We start from the raw sequence: 22,702 nt of genomic DNA on the forward strand, positions 1-22,702 counted from the left end.
AACGAATCCGCGAGTGACCATTAACGAAAATTACCGCCTTGGCGTGCGAACCTTCTATACAAGGTTTTACCAACGAGAAACAAAACATTTTGGTCCTTCGAGCCGGATCGTCGCCAAGGACAATTATTGGCATTCCGAATCACGATCGTCGATATGAACACCTCGACATCTTTCGAAGAGCTTTTGGCTCTGCAAACACAGAAGATGAGTTTCGTATCACGGGCGCTCATCAATTACAAGAAGCTGGGGCAAGCCAAAATGACACCTGCGGTGACACGTCAACGTCTCGTCACCTTGAAGGAAGCCTTTGCCACTTGCCAGGAGCTCGACAGTCGAATCGGGCTTCATGCGGACGATGACGACAAAGCATCGCATACCTACTTCACAAAGAATTCGTTTCTGGAATGTGAGGACTGCTACAACGAGGCTGCCGACTACATGGCTGAGGTATTAGAGAGCTACGAATCCCGCATCCCTCCCGCTACATCATCACAAAACGTAAGTGGCTTGCATGATGTTTTCCGACCCGCGTCGCATCTTCCGAGGATCAACCTACCGACCTTCGACGGGAGCATCGACAAGTGGGAAAGCTTTCGCGATAAATTCCAGTCGATGATTCATAATGATCATAGTTTATCAAATGTCGATCGCTTACATTATTTGTGCTCATGTGTAAAAGGGGATGCAAGTAACGCGCTTGACCACCTCGCGGTAACCAATAATAATTTCGACGTCGCGTGGAGAATTCTAGTCTCTCGGTACGACAACAAACGTCGTCTTGTTACAACGCATTTACAATCGCTGTTAAATTTGCCGTTACTGACCACAGAAACCGCTCATGACCTTCGTCAGCTTCGCGACCAAACAAACAAAGCAATCCAAGCGCTTAGAAATCTCAACCGTCCTGTCGAACATTGGGATGATTTGCTTGTTTTGCTCGTCGCACAAAAATTCGATAAATACTCGCGTAAAGCTTGGGAACTCAAGCTCGGCGATACGGTGGAATATCCGCGTTATAATGAGCTCGATCAATTTCTTGAGTCTCGAATTCGCGCTCTCGAGGCGATCGTACCACTTTCTAAAGAAAAACCATCCTCTACCTCTAAAGGAAAAATTCTTGTGTCGCATACCGCGTCCACCGTTTCGTTCGCATGTCCGTTGTGCAAGGCCAATCACTTATTATACCAATGTTCGACATTTTTAAAGCAAACACCCTCTCAACGTTTCGATTTTATTAAGCAGCGAAAACGATGTTTAAACTGTTTTAGTAGTAAGCATTCCGTCAAAGATTGTTCGAATTCGCGCGTATGCCGCCAGTGTAATAAACGTCATCACACGTTATTACATTTCGATAATTCGACTCCGCCGGTGCAAACGGAGTCACCGCCAGCAACAAGCGCAAATGTAAACGAAGTCGTGTCGCATTTACTATCGAAAACCGTCGCGCCTAATTCTAATATTTTGCTTGCGACTGCCCGGGTGAGAGTCTATTCGCCTGTTGGACGTTTTATAACTGCACGCGCACTTCTGGATCAAGGTTCCGTTTCTACGTTTATTACCGAATCGCTCGCGCAACGTTTACGACTCTCTAAAATAAATCGTTCAATGTTCGTCACCGGCATCAGCGAGATGCAATCCGTTGTCCGTCACGCCGCTCATCTTACAATTACGCCGGCGAATCGCGACGAACCCGCTTATTCAACGACCGCACTCATTCTTCGATCGTTGACAAAATATGTACCGAATCGAATAAGCACGACGGGTACGTGGAACCATGTCGACGGACTCCAATTAGCGGATAGTGACCCCATGAGTACCGACCCGATTGATATGATAATCGGAGCGGATTTATACGGCATGCTCGTACTCGATGGTGTTCGACAAGGTTCCGAAACGGAGCCCACCGCGCAAAATACTACTCTCGGTTGGATTTTGTCCGGGCCAATCGCTTCGTCCCCGACCAATCTTTCGATTTTTGAGACCGCGCATCACGGAGTCGTCCTTGAAGCGTTAGATTTCGACCTTCGTCGTTTCTGGGAGACTGAAGAGGTCCCTCAGACCCAACATCATAGCCCTGACGAGCGCAAGTGTGAAGAGCACTTTCTCGCTACCCATTCCCGCACTCCTCAAGGACGCTATATTGTTAGATTACCGTTTAAAACCGGACCACCACTCTCGTTAGGAGAATCTCGCTTCATTGCCGAATCGAGCCTCTATCGCTTAGAGCGACGTTTCAAACGCAATCCATCTATCGCTTCAGAATACCACGACTTTCTCAAGGAATACGAAAACCTTGGTCATATGATCAAAATTCCACCGACAGAAATTGTCCAACCGGATCAAAGTTATTACATACCGCATCATGCTGTCTTACGTGACAGTAGTGCAACTACTCGACTGCGGGTTGTTTTTAATGCATCCTGCCGTACCACTAACGGAACCTCGTTAAACGATAATATGTTTATCGGACCTAAACTTCAAAAGGATTTGGCCGCTGTCATAATGCAGTGGCGCCAATATCGTTACGTATTTACCGCCGATATCGCCAAAATGTATCGTCAAATTTTAGTTGACTTCCGCGATACTGATTACCAGCGCATTCTATGGCGCTCTTCTCCCAGCGAACCTGTTCGCGACTACCGTCTTCTTACCGTGACGTACGGCACTGCCGCCGCTCCGTATCTCGCTCTTCGAGTGCTAGACCAACTCGCTGAAGATGACGGTGCTCAATTTCCGTTGGCCGTCCCTGTTCTACGTCATCAAACATACGTTGATGATTGCGCGTTCGGAGCCGACGATCATATCCTTGCACGGCAAACACGAGACCAATTAATCGCGCTTCTCGCTAAAGGAGGCTTTCGCCTACGAAAGTGGGCAAGTAATTCTCCAGATCTTTTGTCAGACCTCGATCCTGCCGATCATGGACTAGCCACTCACAAAGTCCTCCAAGACGATGAACACCTTAAAGTGTTAGGAGTTAGTTGGAATCCAAAGCTCGATGCGTTTCAACTTCGCGTATCTCTCCCGTCTTCGCCGGGAAAAACGAAAAGAGCTATTCTCTCGACAATCGCTGGGTTTTTCGATCCGATGGGATGGGCCGCTCCCGTCATCATCGGTGCAAAGATCTTTATGCAACGATTGTGGTCGATCCAATGTCAGTGGGACGACGACATTCCGGGTGAACATTTCGACCACTGGGCAACTTATCATCACCAACTACCGCATCTCGAGACGCTCAGTATTCCGCGTTGGACGACGCACGGATCTCATACTCTGCACAGCGCACTCCATGGCTTTTCCGATGCCTCAACTATGGCTTTCGCAGCCGTTGTTTACCTTCGCTTTGTTAATGTCGACGGCTCAATTAACATCTCTCTTCTCATCGCAAAATCGAAAGTGGCTCCCCTCAAGACGATAAGCGTTCCCCGATTGGAATTGTCGGCGGCGCTCCTTCTCGCTCGGTTAGTTAATTATGTGCGGTCCGCTCTTCAACTTCTGAGTATCGAATGTCACTGTTGGACCGACTCAACCATCACACTCGCTTGGCTAAGTCAGTCTCCATCTCGATGGAAAACTTTCGTTGCCAATCGCGTTTCGATCATTCAGTCCTTGCTGCCTGAAGTTTCTTGGCGTCATGTTCCAACGCAGGACAATCCTGCCGATTGTGCTTCTCGCGGTCTAGCTCCCCATGCTCTCGCAAATTATAATTTATGGTGGTCAGGTCCTTCATGGCTTTGCCAATCTCCAGAATCCTGGCCGACTTGCGAGCTCTCGATACCAGCCGAGACCGCCCTTGAACAGCGTTCTCAACCACCTATTCATTCTTTACATGTAACCCCTAGTTGGGATCTCGCATCACGTTATTCTTCGTGGCCTCGATTGCTCCGAATTACCGCTTATCTTTACCGTTTTCTTTATCGACTCCGATCCTCTAAAAGCGCATCGTCTTCACAAGCGATCCTCCATCCCGAAGAGATCCAGAAAGCCAAACATTACTGGCTCCGAGTTATGCAATCCGAGATGTTTTCCGTTGAAATCTCGACTTTACAACGGCAACTTCCGTTACAAAAAACTAGTTCCTTATCCACACTCAATCCTTATTTAGACGCTGACGGACTTCTTCGCATCAGAGGACGGCTCCGTCATGCTTGCCTTTCAGAAACGACGAAGAATCCGCTCGTATTACGAGCACATCCATTGCTAGTTCTTATTATTCAGCATCATCATCTCAGAACGTTACATGCTGGTCCCCAATTAACACTCGCTTCATTACGTAATGAATTTTGGATCCTCCGATCTCGCGCTACCGTTCGTGCTGTTCTGTATCAGTGCGTACAATGCACTCGTGAGCGCGCTAAAAAACCTGTCGAACTCATGGGCGATCTACCGGAGGCGAGAGTTAACCGTGCCGCTCGCGCATTTATACATACTGGCGTTGATTACGCTGGACCAATCACTGTCCGAACCGCGCCCGGCCGAGGACACAAATCGCAAAAGGCTTACATTGCGCTGTTCATATGTTTAACGACCAAGGCTATGCATTTAGAACTTGTTTCCGATTACAGCTCGCCGACCTTTATTGCAGCGTACCAGCGATTTGTCTCCCGCCGAGGACTACCGCAGTCCATGTACTCAGACAACGGTACAACCTTTCATGGCGCTAATCGAGAATTATCCGAAGCTCACGCGAAAGCAATTCGCGATCCAAGCTTTCGTAATCGTCTCGCTAGCGATGGAACTGCGTGGCAGTTCCTACCCCCGGCCGCACCACATTTCGGCGGACTGTGGGAAGCCGGGGTCAAGAGCGTCAAATACCACATAAAGCGTTGCATCGGCCTCCATACATTAACTTTTGAAGAAATGACCACGTTTCTTTGTCGCATTGAAGCTTGCTTAAACTCTCGTCCGATCGCTCCCGTCTCCGATAATCCTGACGATTATCACGCGTTAACGCCTGGTCATTTCTTGATCGGTACCTCTCTTCTCGCTCCCGCCGAACCAAGCGTGCTTGAATTTAACGAGAATCGATTGTCGCGTTGGCAAATGATTCAACGTCTGATGGAAGAGTTTTGGCGGTCCTGGTCAAGCGATTACTTGCATTCTCTTCAACAACGCCCAAAATGGCGCGTTATCCAGCGACTTGCCAAAGTTGGCCAAATAGTCCTAGTGCGTAATCCCTTGGCTCCGCCCAGCCATTGGGACCTTGGACGAATTGTCGCCTGTCATCCAGGAGAAGATGGCCTGACGCGCGTTGTCACGGTCAAAACCTCCCGTTCTGAATATAAACGACCGATCGTGAAACTATGCTTCTTGCCTGTTGCGATTAATACCGAAGAAGTAAAAGATTCCGTTATGGCGGGCGGAATCTCGTCTTAATATGCGCTAACACCCCGTTCTTTGTTATTGAAGTATCTACGAGATACTGATATTCTTTGTACAGCGTTTATTCCATTATGTCTTTTATTATTGTTAAACCATTTGTACTTTTTCGAATGCCTACATTCGAGGCGGGCGGTATGTTCAGGAATAAGCCTAATCCTAAAGTATAGGTCGTTCAATTCTCCGTTTATATTATCGTTCGACATCTCAGTAATTATTCGCGCCAACGCGGGACAACACGTCAAAAACACATGTGATCCACGTGTTACTCGCCTGTCTTTTCCTTTGCTCGACGCGAATCGCCTGCGCAAATCCCCAAAATTCTCGCTTCGCGCCTTGGCTACGTGTCTCGGATCATTATTGAGCGTCCAGCCACGAGACGAGATAGATCAATACACCTTTTGTTGAAATATCGTCCGCCTCGTTTCTAACACTCTTGTTATAATTTGTGATTTGAATAAAAGTATATTAAAACGAATCCGCGAGTGACCATTAACGAAAATTACCGCCTTGGCGTGCGAACCTTCTATACAAGGTTTTACCAACGAGAAACAAAACAAAATGAAAATCGACATTTTCGGGCTCCAATCTACTTAATTATTTTTCTAAACTTCTCTCGAGAAAAGGAGCTAATCTATCTAAATGTACAATTTTCCTCTTATGTCTAGACTATCTTTCTATGCAAAACACCACGTCACTAAGTTTTTTTACTATCCGGAATGGACCTTTGCAACTTCCTTGTAATTTCGGAGCTTTCCCTTTAACCCTACGAGGATTATAAAACCAAACCTTCTGTCCTACTTCGAAAAGAATTCTTCTGGCACTACGATCATAACGAATCTTCATCTGAGAAGATTTCAGATTCATTCGCTCTCTAACCGAAGAATGAATTTCTTTTAACTTCTCTTTTAGATTTCTAGTAAAATTTTTTCTTGGAAGTCTTCCTTCAGAAGATTCAGGATTTCCTCGTAAAAGATCCATTGGTAACCTTAGTTCCCTACCAAAATATAGCTCTGCCGGAGTCACGCCAGTGGTTTCATGCTTCGAAGATCTGTAAGCTAAAAGAAACATGGGAATCCATCGATCCCAGTCTTTTTGATCTTCCGATACGTATTTCGCTAGGAAATTTGAAATAGTCTGATGTTGGCGTTCTACTTGTCCATTAGATTGAGGATGCAAGGCGGTAGTTCTGGTTTTTCTTATCCCGAGTAATTTCATTAATTCTGAAAAAAGTTGTGATTCAAAATTCTTCCCTTGATCAGTGTGAACTTCACTTGGAATTCCATGCCTTGAGATAAATTGATTAACAAAGACTTCAGCGACCATTTTAGCTCTGATATTTTTAATAGGAAAAGCCTCCACCCATTTAGTGAAGCAATCTACGATAACAAGCAAATATTTGTTTCCGGATCTTGTCAAAGGAGGAGGACCAAGTATGTCCATCTGTATTCTCTCTAATGGAGCTCCAACGTTAAAAATTTGTAAAGAAGATTTCCCTTTTCCTGAAGAACCTTTCTTTGAAACACAGATTTTACAGGTTTTGCACCATTCCTCAACATCTTGTTTGCAGGTTGCCCAGAAGAATCGTTTTCGAATTTTTCCTAGAGTCTTATTGGCTCCGAAATGTCCTCCTGTTGGAGAATCATGCGTCTCCTCTAATATTTCCTTTATTCGTACTCGAGGAACCACGAGTTGGAGAAAATTTGATTTTAAATTTGGAGCTTCCCATTTTTTATAGAGGATCCCATTTTTCACAATCAAAGAATCCCAATACGACCAATATATTAGAGTTGAAATGTCCTCTCCGACTATTTCTGAGCGTGGGGGACGAATTTTTGTTTCCTTGGCACGAAGAATAAATGAAATGTCAGGATCTTGTCGTTGCATTTCACGCCAATTTTCCAAATTTTCGCCTTCGAACACAATACGAGAAACTGTTTGTTCCCTCTCCTCTAAATTTTTCTTTTCCACTTTTGCACAATATTGACAATTGTTTGATACACAAAGTTTTCTAGACAATCCGTCAGCATTATTGTGAGAAATCCCTTTACGATAGATAATCTCAAACTCGTATTGCTGTAATCTTTCCATCCATCGAGCTAATTGATCTTCCAAATCTCTGAAAGATAAAAGCCATCGTAACGAAACATGATCCGTACGGATTAAAAACTTTTGTCCCAAAAAATAATGACAAAAAAATTTTATAGAATCTACTATCGCTAAAAGTTCCCGACGAGTAACGCAATAGTTCCGTTCGGCTTTATTAAGCACACGACTAAAATAAGCAATTACTTTCTCTTTTCCATCTTGTTTCTGAGACAACACTGCACCGATTCCTATATTCGACGCGTCGGTATCTAATAAAAATTCTCTCTTTTTCCTTGGAAAAGAAAGAATTGGAGAAGAACATAATAAAAACTTTAACTTTTCAAAAGCTTTTTGACATTCATCTCCCCATATGTATTTAATTTGACCTTCTGTCAACATGTAAAGGGGTTTAGCTAAGGAAGAGAATCCTTTAACAAATTTACGATAATAAGAACAAAATCCCAGAAAACTTCGTAATTGTTTTTTTGTGTGAGGTATTGGCCAATCTTTAACAACGGAAATCTTATCGGGATCTGTAACAACGCCCTCCGCAGAAATCACATGGCCCAAATATTTTACAGTTTTACTATTTAAATAACACATATTTCTTCGGATTTATTTTTAAATTTGCTTCTCTTAATCGTAAAAATACTGTTCTAAGATTGTTTATCATTCAGTCAAACTTTCCAACAAAATTAGAACATAGCCACATAAACAAGGAAAATTTGTGAGAATAAATTTTGTAAGCCTTATTTCCATAAGGCGCTTCACCAGGTTGCCGGGGCCCGTCACCAACCCAAGGGATAATTGTAACTGCCAAAGTCTTTACTCTGAAAAAAGCGGTTTCTCTTTGTCTTCGGGACGGATCTTATTTTGCAATAAAGAGCTTTATTAATACGGTTCAATGAGAATTACATAAAGGTAAGGCAAAAAAGATTTTTTTTTTAATAAACAAATGGTCTGTAACATAGTAACGAAGGTGTAAAAACGTATAAGGTGTAAGTGTATATGTGGTGTAAGTGTAGATGTAAAAATGCTATAGTTAATGCTGCAGTAACGCCACAACTCTATTCCTTTCATATGATTATTGAATACTCTCTGGAGTTCTTTCCATACATGAGAAAAGTCGACAATGCGACGGCCTTCAGGCAAGCGTTCCTGGATACGATTTATATCCAGAGGGCCATTCTCGATAACAAAATAATCATCTTCGCAAAGTTCGATATCTTTATTACAAATATCTGTTTCAGAAATTGACTCCAGGCATTGCTACCTTTTTGAGTACTAACTTTAGAATCTGTTGTATCGAAATTCAATTCCACCGATTTTTGAAAATCGATGGATTCATGCTAGTATTCTTATATGTGCTATTCCTAGAGTCATTTTTCTCTTGGCCTTCGGTTTTAGTTTTTAAGACTTTCCAATTAATTTAAATTGGCACTCTATTTCTTTCATGCTATTGAATGAACTCTGAAGTTCATTCCACATATGAGAAGAGTCGACAATGCGACGCCCTTGAGGCATGCTTTCCTGGATATTATTTATATCCAGAGGGCTATTTTGCGATAACAAAATGATTGTTATCTTCGCAAAGTTCGACATTTTGTACTACCCGACCTGTATTTGAATTTGACTCCAGGCATTGCATCGCGGGGTACTAACGATTGGATACTAACTTTTCAATCCATTGTATCAGATAGCAATTCTGCCGATTTCTGATTATCGATGGATTCATTGTTAATATCCTAAATGTGCTATACCGGAGTCATTTTCCCTTGTCTCTCTTTCTTCGGCATCCGTCGCCTGCAAAAAAAATATATGTTAAAATATTGTTAAAAAAATTAAATGTATCAGTTATTATATAATTATCAAAAGATTTTTGTGAAAAATAAATGCAGTCTCTTGTTTATAAATCTATATCTTATTCAAACTATATTTATATTATACAATAAAGTTTCAATATAAATGTTTTATTTTTATACTAAGCAGAGGATGACATAAACCGTATCTGATGTAAAGAAGCAGTTTACGAATAAATAAGTCTGGCATAAAATATCTTCAGAACGCACATGCAAATCGTTCTGGAAGAAGATAATTTTTAAAAGCAACCTAACAACGAATAAATCGTCTCTGATATAAAATATCTTTTTTTAATAACCAGAACGCACATGCAATTCGTTCTGAGAGAAGATATTTTTAAAGGCAACTAACGACGAATAAATCGTCTCTGATATAAAATATCTTTTTTTAATAACCAGAACGCACATGCAATTTGTTCTGGGAGAAGATATTTTTAAAGTAACTAACAGACGAATAAATCGTCTCTGATATAAACTATCTTTTTTTAATAACCAGAACGCGCACATGCAAATCGTTCTGGAGAAGATATTTTTCTTTTTTTGTTACTACTAGCAACTTTATAACTATAGTATTACTATTGTACTATTGTAACTACTACTATTATTACTATAATATTTCTACTACTAACAACTATTTAAAATAGCAAGAGACTGCTTTATATTCAGAAATTGTTACTTTAGAAAATATGTATATAATGTAAAAAAAATTTATAACAATTGAACTCCATAAATATGTGAATAAGAATATAATCTATATATATATAAATACACACACACACACACCACACACACACACACACACACACACACACAACATATATATATATATATTTATATAATACAGAGTATCCCAAAAAGATCGGAACACTGAAAATCTCGAAAAATATACGTGTTACAAAAAAAAGTTGTTAGACAAAGTTATAAAAATCTATCTTATTGATCGTATCAGTTTGACCTTGGACAGTGTTACCAAGGTCAGAATAAAGTTACCTTAAATTTCTTAGATGTAATCCTATATTTTTTATTACATATTCTTGTAGCTTAGTCTCGAAGGCTTTCCAAAACACTATAATAAAATGATTTTTTCCAAAGTGCTCTTTGATTTATAAAGGTTGAAGCTAACAATTTTTTGACATAAACTATATCTTTATAAAATATTCCATTTTCGATAATCATACGTACTTTTTTGCACAGTATAATAAGAAAATCAATTTATTAAAGAGAAACAGATAATTGAATATGTAATATTCAATATGCAGCAGCATACTTTTTTTATAAGCAACTGTGTTTTTTTACACCATTCATTGGTCTCATTATTCCGTGCAAAAAAGATATGATTACCGAAAATGGAATATTTTACAAAAGATATTTTATATTTTATGTCAAAAAATTGTTAGCCTTATAATCAAAGGGTACTCCATAAAAAATATTTTTATTAGTGTTTTGGAAAGCTCTCCAGATAAGCTACTAAGAATATGTAATAAAAATTATAGGATTTCATCTAAAAAATTCAAGGGACCTTATTCTGCCCTTGGTAACGCCGTCCAAGGTCAAACTGATAAGATCAATAAATAGATTTTTATAACTTTTGTCTGAACTTTTTCTGTAAAACGTATACTTTTCGGATTTTTCAGTGTTCCGATCCTTTTTGGGGAACCTCTGTATATATATATATCTATAGATATATATCTATATATATATATATATATATATATCATGTTTAGTAATATAACATCACACTCACAATTCAATTCAATTGGATACTCACATACAAAGAATAAATTTAATATATTTTATATCTCTGCTTTTTGTAAAGCGATAAAAGATTATAATATTTAATACATAGATTAAAGTTATATTTATTATACTTATTAAAGTTAACTTATTCAAATTATATTTTAATAATAATCTGTTATGAAATATAATATTTTTTAATACTACCTATATATTATATAATTTTGTATATACGTAATAATTTAATTCTTTTTTGACACAAACATATACGGATTACACATGTATACATTTGTATTTAGAAAGAACGAAATTAATGATGATTTTCCACACCACCTATATGGAGGTACCATCAATGCGCGTTAGGTTTTTTTAATAGACCTTCGCCTGGAGCCATATTAATACCCACATTATATTACATAATATTGTACTATATTTCTTATTTATAAATGTAATGTCTTTACAAAATATTTTTTACACACTTGTCGTTGACAAGTGTGATGTCTTTTAAAGATATTTTTACATACTGATTTTTTACAAGTACGACATCTATTACAGACAAATTTTATTTCATATACATATATATAATTAAGTGAGCAAAACTATTATTACATTATAAAAATAATAATGTCTATTTATATAATTTATTTTATTTTGAAAAATATCATTCTATACATCATTAGCTAATGAAATACTAGGATTATTATCGGTAACATATAACGTTGAACTATGCTTCCTTTTTTAGGACAAATAGAATATAATTTGTACCCTTTATAACAAATGCTTTACATTTATTAATCTTCATGTCCAGAAGAAATTTTTTTCTTGCTTTTATCATTGATTTTAACACACAACTAACATTTATATATTCGCACAAAAGTTTATTTCAATTTTTTTTGTTTTTATATCTGATAACATAGAAAACATTTTTTCTGAATTGCAATTGGAAAGTTATCTAAGAGCATTCAAAAGAAACTTTATATTGAGATACTTGTGTTTTGAAATTTATTTTCACATCTCATCAAAATTTATTTATTTTTTATTTTTGATAAATGTTCTTTTTCTGCTACTTGTAAAATCTAGATATAATATTATATAATTCTTTATATAATTTTTAAAGCATTGTTATTAATACCACCGAGGATTTAAATGAAAAAGAAAATATCATTAAATAATGTTTCTTTATCAATACTATATGTAGAATACTATATTTTGTTGGAAAATTTTTAATCTATTTTTAATAGATAATTTTTTACTAATTTCCTCGGTAGCAGTTATACAAAATTGTAGATAATTCTCTTGAACATTTCTAAATATGCCTGCGTGTTCTTCTTTCATTAATTTCTCGCGAGACATTTTTTCACAAATATTAGATTAATATCACTTACTAATTGCTGTAATTCTCTACTATCTATTTTAGAAAACTAAAATTAATATCACATCCTTTTTTTAAAAGCTGATTTTCAAATAATTTGGAAAATTATTATTAAAAGTTGTAATGACTTTGGCTGCAACAATTAAATGTTTGTTTCTAGAACTTGGAAAAATTAAAAAATTTAAACTATGTTTTAGAAATAGGAAATATGCCACACATTAGAATTTTATATTAGAAATATATCAGAAATAATAAATATTGTCTTGATTTTTTTATTTTTGATTCATAATCTTTTTGGTCAAGAAAAAGTTTTATAGTATCCCAAAAATTTAAAAGTCATATATGAATGATAAGATAGCCACTGTTTATTGGATTATTATTTATATATTTATATTTATCCATTGTGATTCTTCTTTTACTCTTAGATACAATATTAAATAATATAATGTAGTATATGGCGCCAGACAACAATTCACTTTTAAAAACTTAATATGCCAATGGTGGTACTTCATGGATGATGTGGATAATCGTTGATCATTAATCATTTTATTGTTTTAAGATACAAACGTATATATATTGTCAGTATACATGCGTGCAATTAAAAAATTATATAAATACACACACACACACTATTTTTTTTTTATATATACATGTGGATTTTATTTAATGATTTTTGTATATTTTTTAAATTAAAAATAAAATTCTTTGTGTAATATATATGTTACACATTTTTTTTAATTTATTTTTTTTCCCAAAATGTCAAATTATTCATATCAATGTATGATTTTAATCAATAATGATTTCATTAATAAGTATATCGTAAGGCTTAATAATTTATATAAATGTTTACATTTTTGTATCGAGCACTAGTGTATATTTATAATTATAAGGAATATTTATTAATTATTATAATTTAGAAATTTAATAAACATTCTATTAATTCCTCTATTTTTTATACATATATATTAATATCACTGATATGTGAGAATATTATATAACATATTAATAGATAAAATTTACTCACATTGTTCTAAAAACAATATATATAAATTCTTACCACCTCGTTGCCATTGTTTACATGAAATGGATTCATCATTAACATAAAACCATTTTGATTTATTACTTTTATAGTCTCTTAACATGTTTGTGTAATGACCTTCATGTAAATTATTTCCATGATGAAATATTGCACTAACGACTTTATAAAAGTTTGTTCCAATAGATATTTTGGCAGTTGAAAGACCTTTAATGTTACATTTATTTATAATTCTAGATGTGTCTTTATCATTTGATGAAAATATCATTAATTGCATTACAATTATTTCTTTAAAAGAACATATATCATATTTAATAAGCAATTGATTGTTTTCTTTGCAATTTTCACACATTCCTTCGACAGATATCCAATGAGAAAAGTTGCGTTTCATTAAATATTGTAAATATCATACATATCTATGCTCTGTTTTAGATTTGTGGGAATAGTAAGTGTAGCTATTATATTTTTTTGCTTATTAACGTTTGTGTAATTACATTTTTTGCAATGGATTGTTGTAGAAAAGTCGTGTTCAATGATATCTTTAAGAATTGTAATCTTTGCACAGAGCGCTATTAAAAATTCTGCCGCATCTCGTTGAACATTCAGTAAAAATGAATTACCAAGAAATTGTCTTATACTTATACTGTTTAATACATTCTTGTCACCAATATAATCGTCAATTAATTGCTTCATAAGATCTGTTTCATCGTGTTGTAATAATAATTTTCTAATAACAGTATTATGTACAATACATTGTAAAACGGTATTTGCATAGCAGGAAACATTATCTGTATTGATAAAGCCTTTAATGGACGTTAATGAAATATTTTCAAGATTTGTTGATTCTTCATAAATTTCCTGTCCAGCAAGAAATCGGACAGACACTGTCCATTGTCGATCTTTAATCTTATTACATTGATTTTTTTGCATAATAATGCTTTCTATATCTTGACGATATAAGTTTCTTAAACGATTATATTCAACAATGGCTAATTTATTAACTTTTACAGATCCTGGATCAAAATTTATCAAATGCCCGAATTCAAACTTAAGGCTTGACTCTTATGAATTGTTATTCCATAACTAAGTGACAATGAAAATTGTTTTCGAATAATGTATGCTTTGTCCATTACTTCAAATTTGACACTTACACGTTCTATATTGAATTCTTTTCCATTCGATAAAGCAATTGTTAATGTATTTACATCCTTATTATCAATATCACGTAAACATTTTGTAATTGTACCAATAGTTCCGTTAACAAGTCCTAATGTGACGTCGATATTTCTACGTAGCATAATTTTTGCCCCTATTTTCACAATTATCTCATTTGACAGTCCACCAATTTTCGTACTATCCTCATCATCTGCACCAATAATTTTTAATATTTTTTTCTTTAAATATTGTGGACAATCAATACTATCTTGTGCTAACAATGAAATATTTTCAGAAGGTATGCGTTCCAACATTGCGGTATTAAAAACATTACATAAATTACATGTTGGTAACAAGCACACTGGATCGCAATTTTGCAATATAATTACATAATTCTTCTAATCTATCATTACATAATGTAGATTTAAAGTTTATTTTTCTGAAATTCAATGTTTCAATATCAGTATCTGTTACAATTCCAAGTCAAATTCTAGAAAGTAAATCTCTGTAACTGATATCACTTTTTTGACGCATATTAATCCTAAGTTTATCATATGTAAACAAATCATTCCATAAATTTGTAGCTCCTAATGTTTCCAAATATTTTTCTGTCTTAGCTTTACTCATATTAATAAAAACAGACTCTTCGCGTACTGGTGGCAATTGTAATAAATTACCTAATAATAATATGTGCTTTTTCCCGAACCATTTATCATCGTCATCAAACGTGTTGAATATTTCTATTAATCTAAGATGTATATATATAAAAGTGATATTTGATACCATTGATATTTCATCGATTATAAAAAGAATAGTATTCTTTAATTCATCTCTTAATGTTTTTAAAACAACATCGGATAATTGTCTGTATTTAGGAATATAGCCATCCTCCACTGGTAATTGAAAAAGTCTATGAATAGTGAGTCCATCAATATTAAAGGCAGCAATACCCGTGGGTGCAGCTACCGCAACATCCTTATTTAAATTTTGTTTCACCCAACATTTAATAGTTTTTATGAGATAACTTTTGCCTGTTCCACCTTCGCCACTTACATAATGTCTCAAGCATTTCGAATCAGATTTAATGGTATTTGTAATAGTATCGAATACTTTCCTTTGATCATCATTTAGCCCAGAAATTAAATCATCGATATTTGTTTCGTCTGGTTTAGCTAAAACATCTCTAAATTCTTGCATAGCATTTCCTGCTTCCAAAGCAAGAAATTTTGTTTTATTATTAGATTGCTTATTTTCCTCTTGTGATTTTGCTATTTCATTTAAATAATTCTAAATATTTTCTTTAATATTTTTCAAGTAATTTTGATCATTAACAATTTTTTCATGATAAGATATTGCTTCTGGTAATTGCGAACATATACTTAAAAATGCTTCTGCATAAGTAGAATATTCTGATTTTATTTCTGATAAATCTCTCCATGCTTTGAATAATAATAATAACGAATAGTAATATTTTTCTGGTTGCATTTCAACATTGTATTTATAATAATTCACCAGATATCCACGCTGTCTTTTCTTAATATAATGTGGATATTTACCTTAACCTTTATAAGTATAAAAATTATTGGCAGGTATTTTCTTTGTAATATCATACCATTTCGCAAAATTATAAAGGCTCAACGATTCGAGTTCTTGTGGTCTAGTTGGATAATAAAAATCAATCATTGATTTACAAAAAATGTCTGTTGAATCTGCGTCCAACAATTTAATTTCTTTAAGTGTTTTTATTTTTCAGCTTTTAATTTGATTAACATCTAGCCATCTAATTGTTGTACATGGATCTATTCCATATAGTGATATACCGAGAAGTGTGTTGCATGCTTCTAGAGCACCACATTCTCTGTTATTTAAATTACGCATTGCAAAGTTCCAAAGACGACTACGTAATGATTTTGTAGAGTTAACTGCTTCGAATGTATCATTTGCATAACTCGACTCAGATTTTGTAGTATATTTTGTACAGTACCAATTTAACAAAGTTGATTTTTTACCAATAAATTGCATATCTATGTTACCTTTCCATGCAGTTAAAATTACAGGATTATAATCATTAATATTCTTTTCTTTTTCTTCTCGTGGAAGATCGTATAATCTGCTTTTTGCTTTTAAAGTTCTTCTTCCTGCTATCGACGATACTAGATCTTTTAAAATTAAATTCTTGGTGACTAGACGTGGAAATCCAAATCGATAAACACGAGTAACACCCTTTTTACTTTTTTTACATCGTAAACAGTAATTATTATGAACGTGACGTTGATGAGTATTGACTCTTCGATATAATAAAGGTGAAATATCTGTATCGGGTAATTTACATGATATATATTTCAATAGAAACTTAACAATTTCTTCATTAGAAGATTTGCCGATTAAAGGAGCGTCTTTTATCCATACTAATAAATGAAAATGTTGAGTACCTCTATTTTGATACTCACGTCTCCAAAAGTAATGTGTTACTTCACCAATCGGATGATCACTCGAACATATGAAATCGAGCATAGCGCGAAATTGATTTTCCATATATCTAGATACGGACACGGGATCAGATGCAATAAGTTCATTTGCAGATTTTGTGGACATATTAGGATTTATTTCTCGAAGATATTCAATCATATGTGACCACAGCCATTCGCTTGGACTTAGAGTTAAAAACTAGGTAGCAGGTTTATAATAATAGATCATACAACTTAAATCACATCTAGGTTTGCGCCAATATTGTTCACTGTTGCGAAGTCTTGAAAATATTGTACTTATGTTTATAAATTTAACATATATAAGACAGGCAATAAGAGCCAAATCGCGGATGACAGTGCGTTATCCTAAACGAAACTAAATTTTTTCGTTAGAATTAAATACCTGTGCACAAGGCACCAAATTTTACTTGGACACGGCCAAGATATAGAATTGGAATAATCTCTACAAGAGATTTTTAATTCCATGTATCCCCTATTCCCCCTAAAGAAATAAATGCGAGAGAAAATTAATGAATCATATATATATATATATATATATATTTAGTATCATAATAGCTGCATACCCAGTGACCATCATATTTCGATGTACTGCTATGCAAGATTTGTATATGTTCTTGCATAGCTGAAATAGGCTCTATTGTTTCGGGACATTGAATTCTCCATGTATCACGAGGACAAAAAGAAGAGCAATTTTTTAATATAAAATTAAATGCATCGATATGAATATCTTCCAACCACGTATTATTTTGTTTTACAATATTTATATCGTAATTTGATAATTTTATTATATTTTTAATTATTATTTTATTATTTTCTGTATTTTTTTCAATTAAATAAAAATAAAAATATAATTGAAGTACTTACTTGATCCTGTACTTACTTTGTAACTACCGCCAACTATCGCATCAACTGCCAACCCAACTCCTTTAAAAAATGTAAAATTTAAAACAATACTAAAATTATAAACATTATTTAAAAGTACTATGACACGAAACTTGTAGAGAATATGAAATTAAGAAAAGAGACATGTTATATAAATTAAAATATATATATATATATATAATTTATATAAAAATATATATAATTGTTTAATTAAATAAAGCTCGATTATATATATATATATATATATAGAAAGTAAAGTTATCGTCCGATCGCTGAAGTTAACTAATGCTTGAACATGATCAATATTTAGATGGGTGACCGCTTGGGAGCATTATTATTTTGTATAATAATATATAATCATATATATTTATATATATTTCTTATATATATATATATATATATATATATATTTATTTATATATGCTTATATATGAAATATTTTTTATATTTCGGATATTCTTTTAAGTTATTGGTTTTTTGAATAAATCTAAACATATATTAAATAAAATATGTCTCAATATACATACAAATTTGTGTCAAAGTATATATATATATATATATATATATATATTCCTATACTACCTATTAAATAATCTTTAAAATTATTATATTATATTTTACGTATATGCATATATGAAATTTAAAAAATAATACAGAGATGAAAATTACCTTTAAATATTGTCACTTCACCAATATTTATAGCTCCAATACTTCACTATCACTAACAATCACAGAAACTGTGGAGATGAGTCGCACTGTTATCGCACGGTCTGCGTAAAAGTGATAAAACTATTTCTCTTGCTCTTAAATTCTTTATGTTTTTGTTTTGATTAGTACATATAACATGTATGGAATGCGTTGTATATGCGTATATACAAACATAAACTCTTTACGTTTTTGTACTGTTTAGTACAACTTGTATGGAATGCATTGTACATACACATGTTTATACATATAAAAATCTTTATGGTTTTGATTGTTTAGTACAACAAAGCATATATACTGTATATGAAATACATTGTGTACCCGTGAAAAATATGTATGTGCGTCTATATTACATACGTATATGTGTGTGTATACACACGAATATACATAAATAATACATATATGTATATAATATAAATCGAAGTTTACATATGTAAAATCTTTTCAAACCTACTCTTTTTCTTTCTCTCGCTCTCTATCGCTTTCTATCGCTCTCTCACGATTTCTCTCGTTTCCTATCGTCCTCTTACACTCTCTATCGTTTTCTTTCGTCCTCTCGAGAAAAAGCGAGAGAAAGCGAGAGAGAGCGAAAAAAACCGAGAGAGAGCGAGAGAAGACGAGAGAGAGCGAGAGAACGCGAGAGAGAGCGGCAGAGAGCAAGAGGGAGCGAGAGACAGCGAGAGAGGGCGAGAGAGAGCGAGAGAGAGCGATACAAAGCGGGAGAGAGCGAGAGAGAGCGAAAGAAAGCGAGAGAGAGCGGGATTGATTGATTGATTGATGAGCTTTTATTTAGCTTTCTCAGCTATTTTCTTATACATTTTAACATTTACATATGTAAGATATGCGCTTTTAATCTTCTTTTAAATAATTCGAGCCTATCGCAAGTTTTAATTTCTACTGGCAGGACGTTATACAATATACTTCCTTCATAAAACAAACTTTTCTGTGCACTCCTTGTTTTTCGAAATTGAATTTCGATATTACCCGCTTGTCTTGTTTCCCTATCGCATTTGTTCCCTACTATTTGTAACTTATCTTTTAACTGAATTGGTAACAGGTTATTCAATATCTTGAAAATAAATATACATATATTATATTGTAATCTTTGGCGTACTGACATAAATTGCAACGCCTCTAGCATGTCTTCCACTTTGGTGTATCTATCACATTGAAGTATTATCCTCATAGCTCTGTTTTGTACCTTCTGAAGTTGGGTTATCTGCGTCTCCCCCATGACTATTAATATCGTCGCGCAATACTCAAAATGAGGAGCTATGATTGTCTTATATATAATGCATCTAGTATACACTGATATGTAATTACCTACTCTATTTAAGAAACTCGTTTTTTTACCTATTTTCTTTAACATATAATCACAGTGATCTTGAAATCGAAGTCTGTCATCGATAATTATACCTAGATATTTCATAGTCTCTACACGCTCTATTTCAATTCCGTCCAGACATTTCAAAATAGTATTACCTCTCAATTCTTTTCGAATACTTCTAACTATCATATACTTTGTTTTACTTGCATTCATTTTTAACTTATTTATATTCATCCAACGTTCGATTATATTAAAAGCCGTGTTCAATTTTATCTCTATATCCGTGCTACTTTCTCCACTTACGTATATAAGCGTGTCGTCTGCAAACATTTTTATATTGCACCCTTCTGGACAGCCTTCGATTATATCATTTATATATATTATAAATAGTAAAGGTCCTAGTACCGAGCCTTGTGGCACTCCGTATTCTGTTGTCAATAATTTAGACCATGTAAGGTTGAAACGCACTTGCTGTTTCCTATTATTTAAATATGATTTGAACCATTCTAAGGCCATTCCTCTAATTCCATAATAATACATTTTTCCTAATAATCTTTCTCTGTCTATTGTTTCAAACGCTCTCTTAAGATCCATGAAAATTACACCTACCATTTTTCCTTCGCTTACTATTAATTTCCATTCGTCAATGACAGTTTGAATCGCTGTTTCACACGAGTAATATTTTCTAAACCCCGACTGATGTTCTGTTATAATATCGTTAGTTTCCAAATACATTTCAAGTTGTTCTTTTACTACTAATTCTAACACTTTCTCAAATATTGGTAACATATTTATAGGCCTATAATCGCTCGCTTTTTTCGCTTTATCTATCTTTGGAATCGGTATTATCGTAGAGGTTTTCCAACCTTCCGGACAGAGACCTTCTCTTAAAGAATTGTTTATTATATTCGCAAATTCCTCTTTTATTACAGAAAAAGTTGTCCTCAATATATCGCTAGTTATTCCCTCTTCCGTACCTTTCTTTTTCGGCAATCCCATAACAATTTTTTCTAACTGCTCTAGTTTAATAGTCACGAAATTTTCCATAAGTCCTTTATTTTCGATAACATAAATAATTTTCTTATTTATATTCATCCAATGTTCGATTATATCACCGGATCTAACGACCTTTATAGAGTTTATTATACTATTAATACTTTGTATATAATATAAATTAAATTTATCAGCTATATTGCACTCTTCGATATCGCCTAAAATTTCAAAATCTATATTTCCTACTTCTTTTATGCCTACTGGCTCGCCTCTAATTATTTCTTTCAAGGTTTTCCACATAGACGTAGGATTTTCTTTATTAAGATCTATCATATTTTCATAATATTCTTTTTTCTTCTCCCTAATTAATTTTACTACTGTATTTCTTTCAATTTTATACTGCGACCAATTTTGTTCGGTATCGTCATACAATGCTCTTCTATATGCCTTATCCCTTCTATCCGCAGCCTCTCTTATTTCGTCTGAAAACCATTTCTTCCCTTCCCAAACTTTCGGAATTCTAAATTTTTTCCTCGGCGCCATTACATCTAACGCACCCACTATACTATCGACAAGTTTTTTCGCCCTCTCACTGACACCCATACATTCACACTGACATTCCTGGCTTTCTTGTAATTTATTTTTCACTAATATAGCAAATTTACTTTCATCAAACTCTTTATAATTCCTAGCACTAAATTCTCTATATTTACTTTCAGTTTTACTAACACTCAGCTCAACTTTCAGCCACGCGTGATCCGTAATTTTAGGTTCATGAATTACCTGTACTATTTTATTATTATTAGCGAAGATCAAATCTATAATTGTCTGACTGTCTTTCGTAATTCTCGTCGGTTCGTTAACATATTGTTTCATACCTAAGCTTAGCATTGTCGTTTGCAGTTTATTTGCATAAAACGAATCTCTCATAAGATCTACAATATATTAAAATCTCCTATTACCATGCATTCTCCCTTTATTATAAACTCTTCTACTATATCCTCGAAAAATCTCAAGAAATCTCCGTGCGATGCGCTCGGTGAGTGATATATTACCATTATCACTCCTTTATATAATTTATCTTTTACTTCTACCGCAACACACCAACAATTTGATTCTAATTTTTTTTTTCCTCTAATACTATCTCATATTTAATATCGCTTCTAACGTATAAAATAACTCCTCCCGTATTCCTATTCTCAGCATTACATCTAACTATACTATAACCCGGAACGTTCACTTCACTGTCTTCGACATCCTCAGTCACTCTGGTCTCCGATAATGCTAAGAACGCAGGATTTATTTTCTTCATGATCTGATGTTGTATCTCATCTCTGTGCGCAATTAAACTTTGCGCATTTGTATATAGTATTATCTCCGCTTCTTCCTGTGGTTGCTATTTAGCGTTCTCCCAGCCTGCTCTCCTCTTCTCCTCCCGTAGCGCCCTCTTAAAGGTCGGACATTCCGGACTAAGGGCGTCATGGTCATCGCTTATATTCAGATTGTATGTTCGATTTTTGAACATACAATTCACACATTTCTTCTTTGTCGCTGTACAATCACACGAGTTATGACTTCCTGCACATTTATAGCATGCTTCCTCCCGCGTACAATTTTTTGCAATATGATAATATCCCCAGCATTTGAAACATCTTTTAACATTGATGTGATTAAATACAGGAC

The 22,702-nt window shown here is 34.5% G+C and overlaps 1 protein-coding gene across 1 annotated transcript; it reads left to right on the forward strand.

Annotated features, from left to right (window-relative positions):
* Positions 1–153: 153 nt before the first annotated feature.
* Positions 154–5,376, forward strand: LOC114928143 (uncharacterized). The gene has a single exon (XM_029299230.2). The coding sequence runs from the start codon at positions 154–156 to the stop codon at positions 5,374–5,376; it is 5,223 nt and encodes a 1,740-aa protein (XP_029155063.2).
* The last annotated feature ends 17,326 nt before the right edge of the window (positions 5,377–22,702 follow it).

Source organism: Nylanderia fulva, unplaced genomic scaffold, assembly GCF_048542155.1.
Source record: "Nylanderia fulva isolate GAGA-0341 unplaced genomic scaffold, ASM4854215v1 Scaffold390, whole genome shotgun sequence".
Lineage (NCBI taxonomy): Eukaryota > Metazoa > Arthropoda > Insecta > Hymenoptera > Formicidae > Nylanderia > Nylanderia fulva.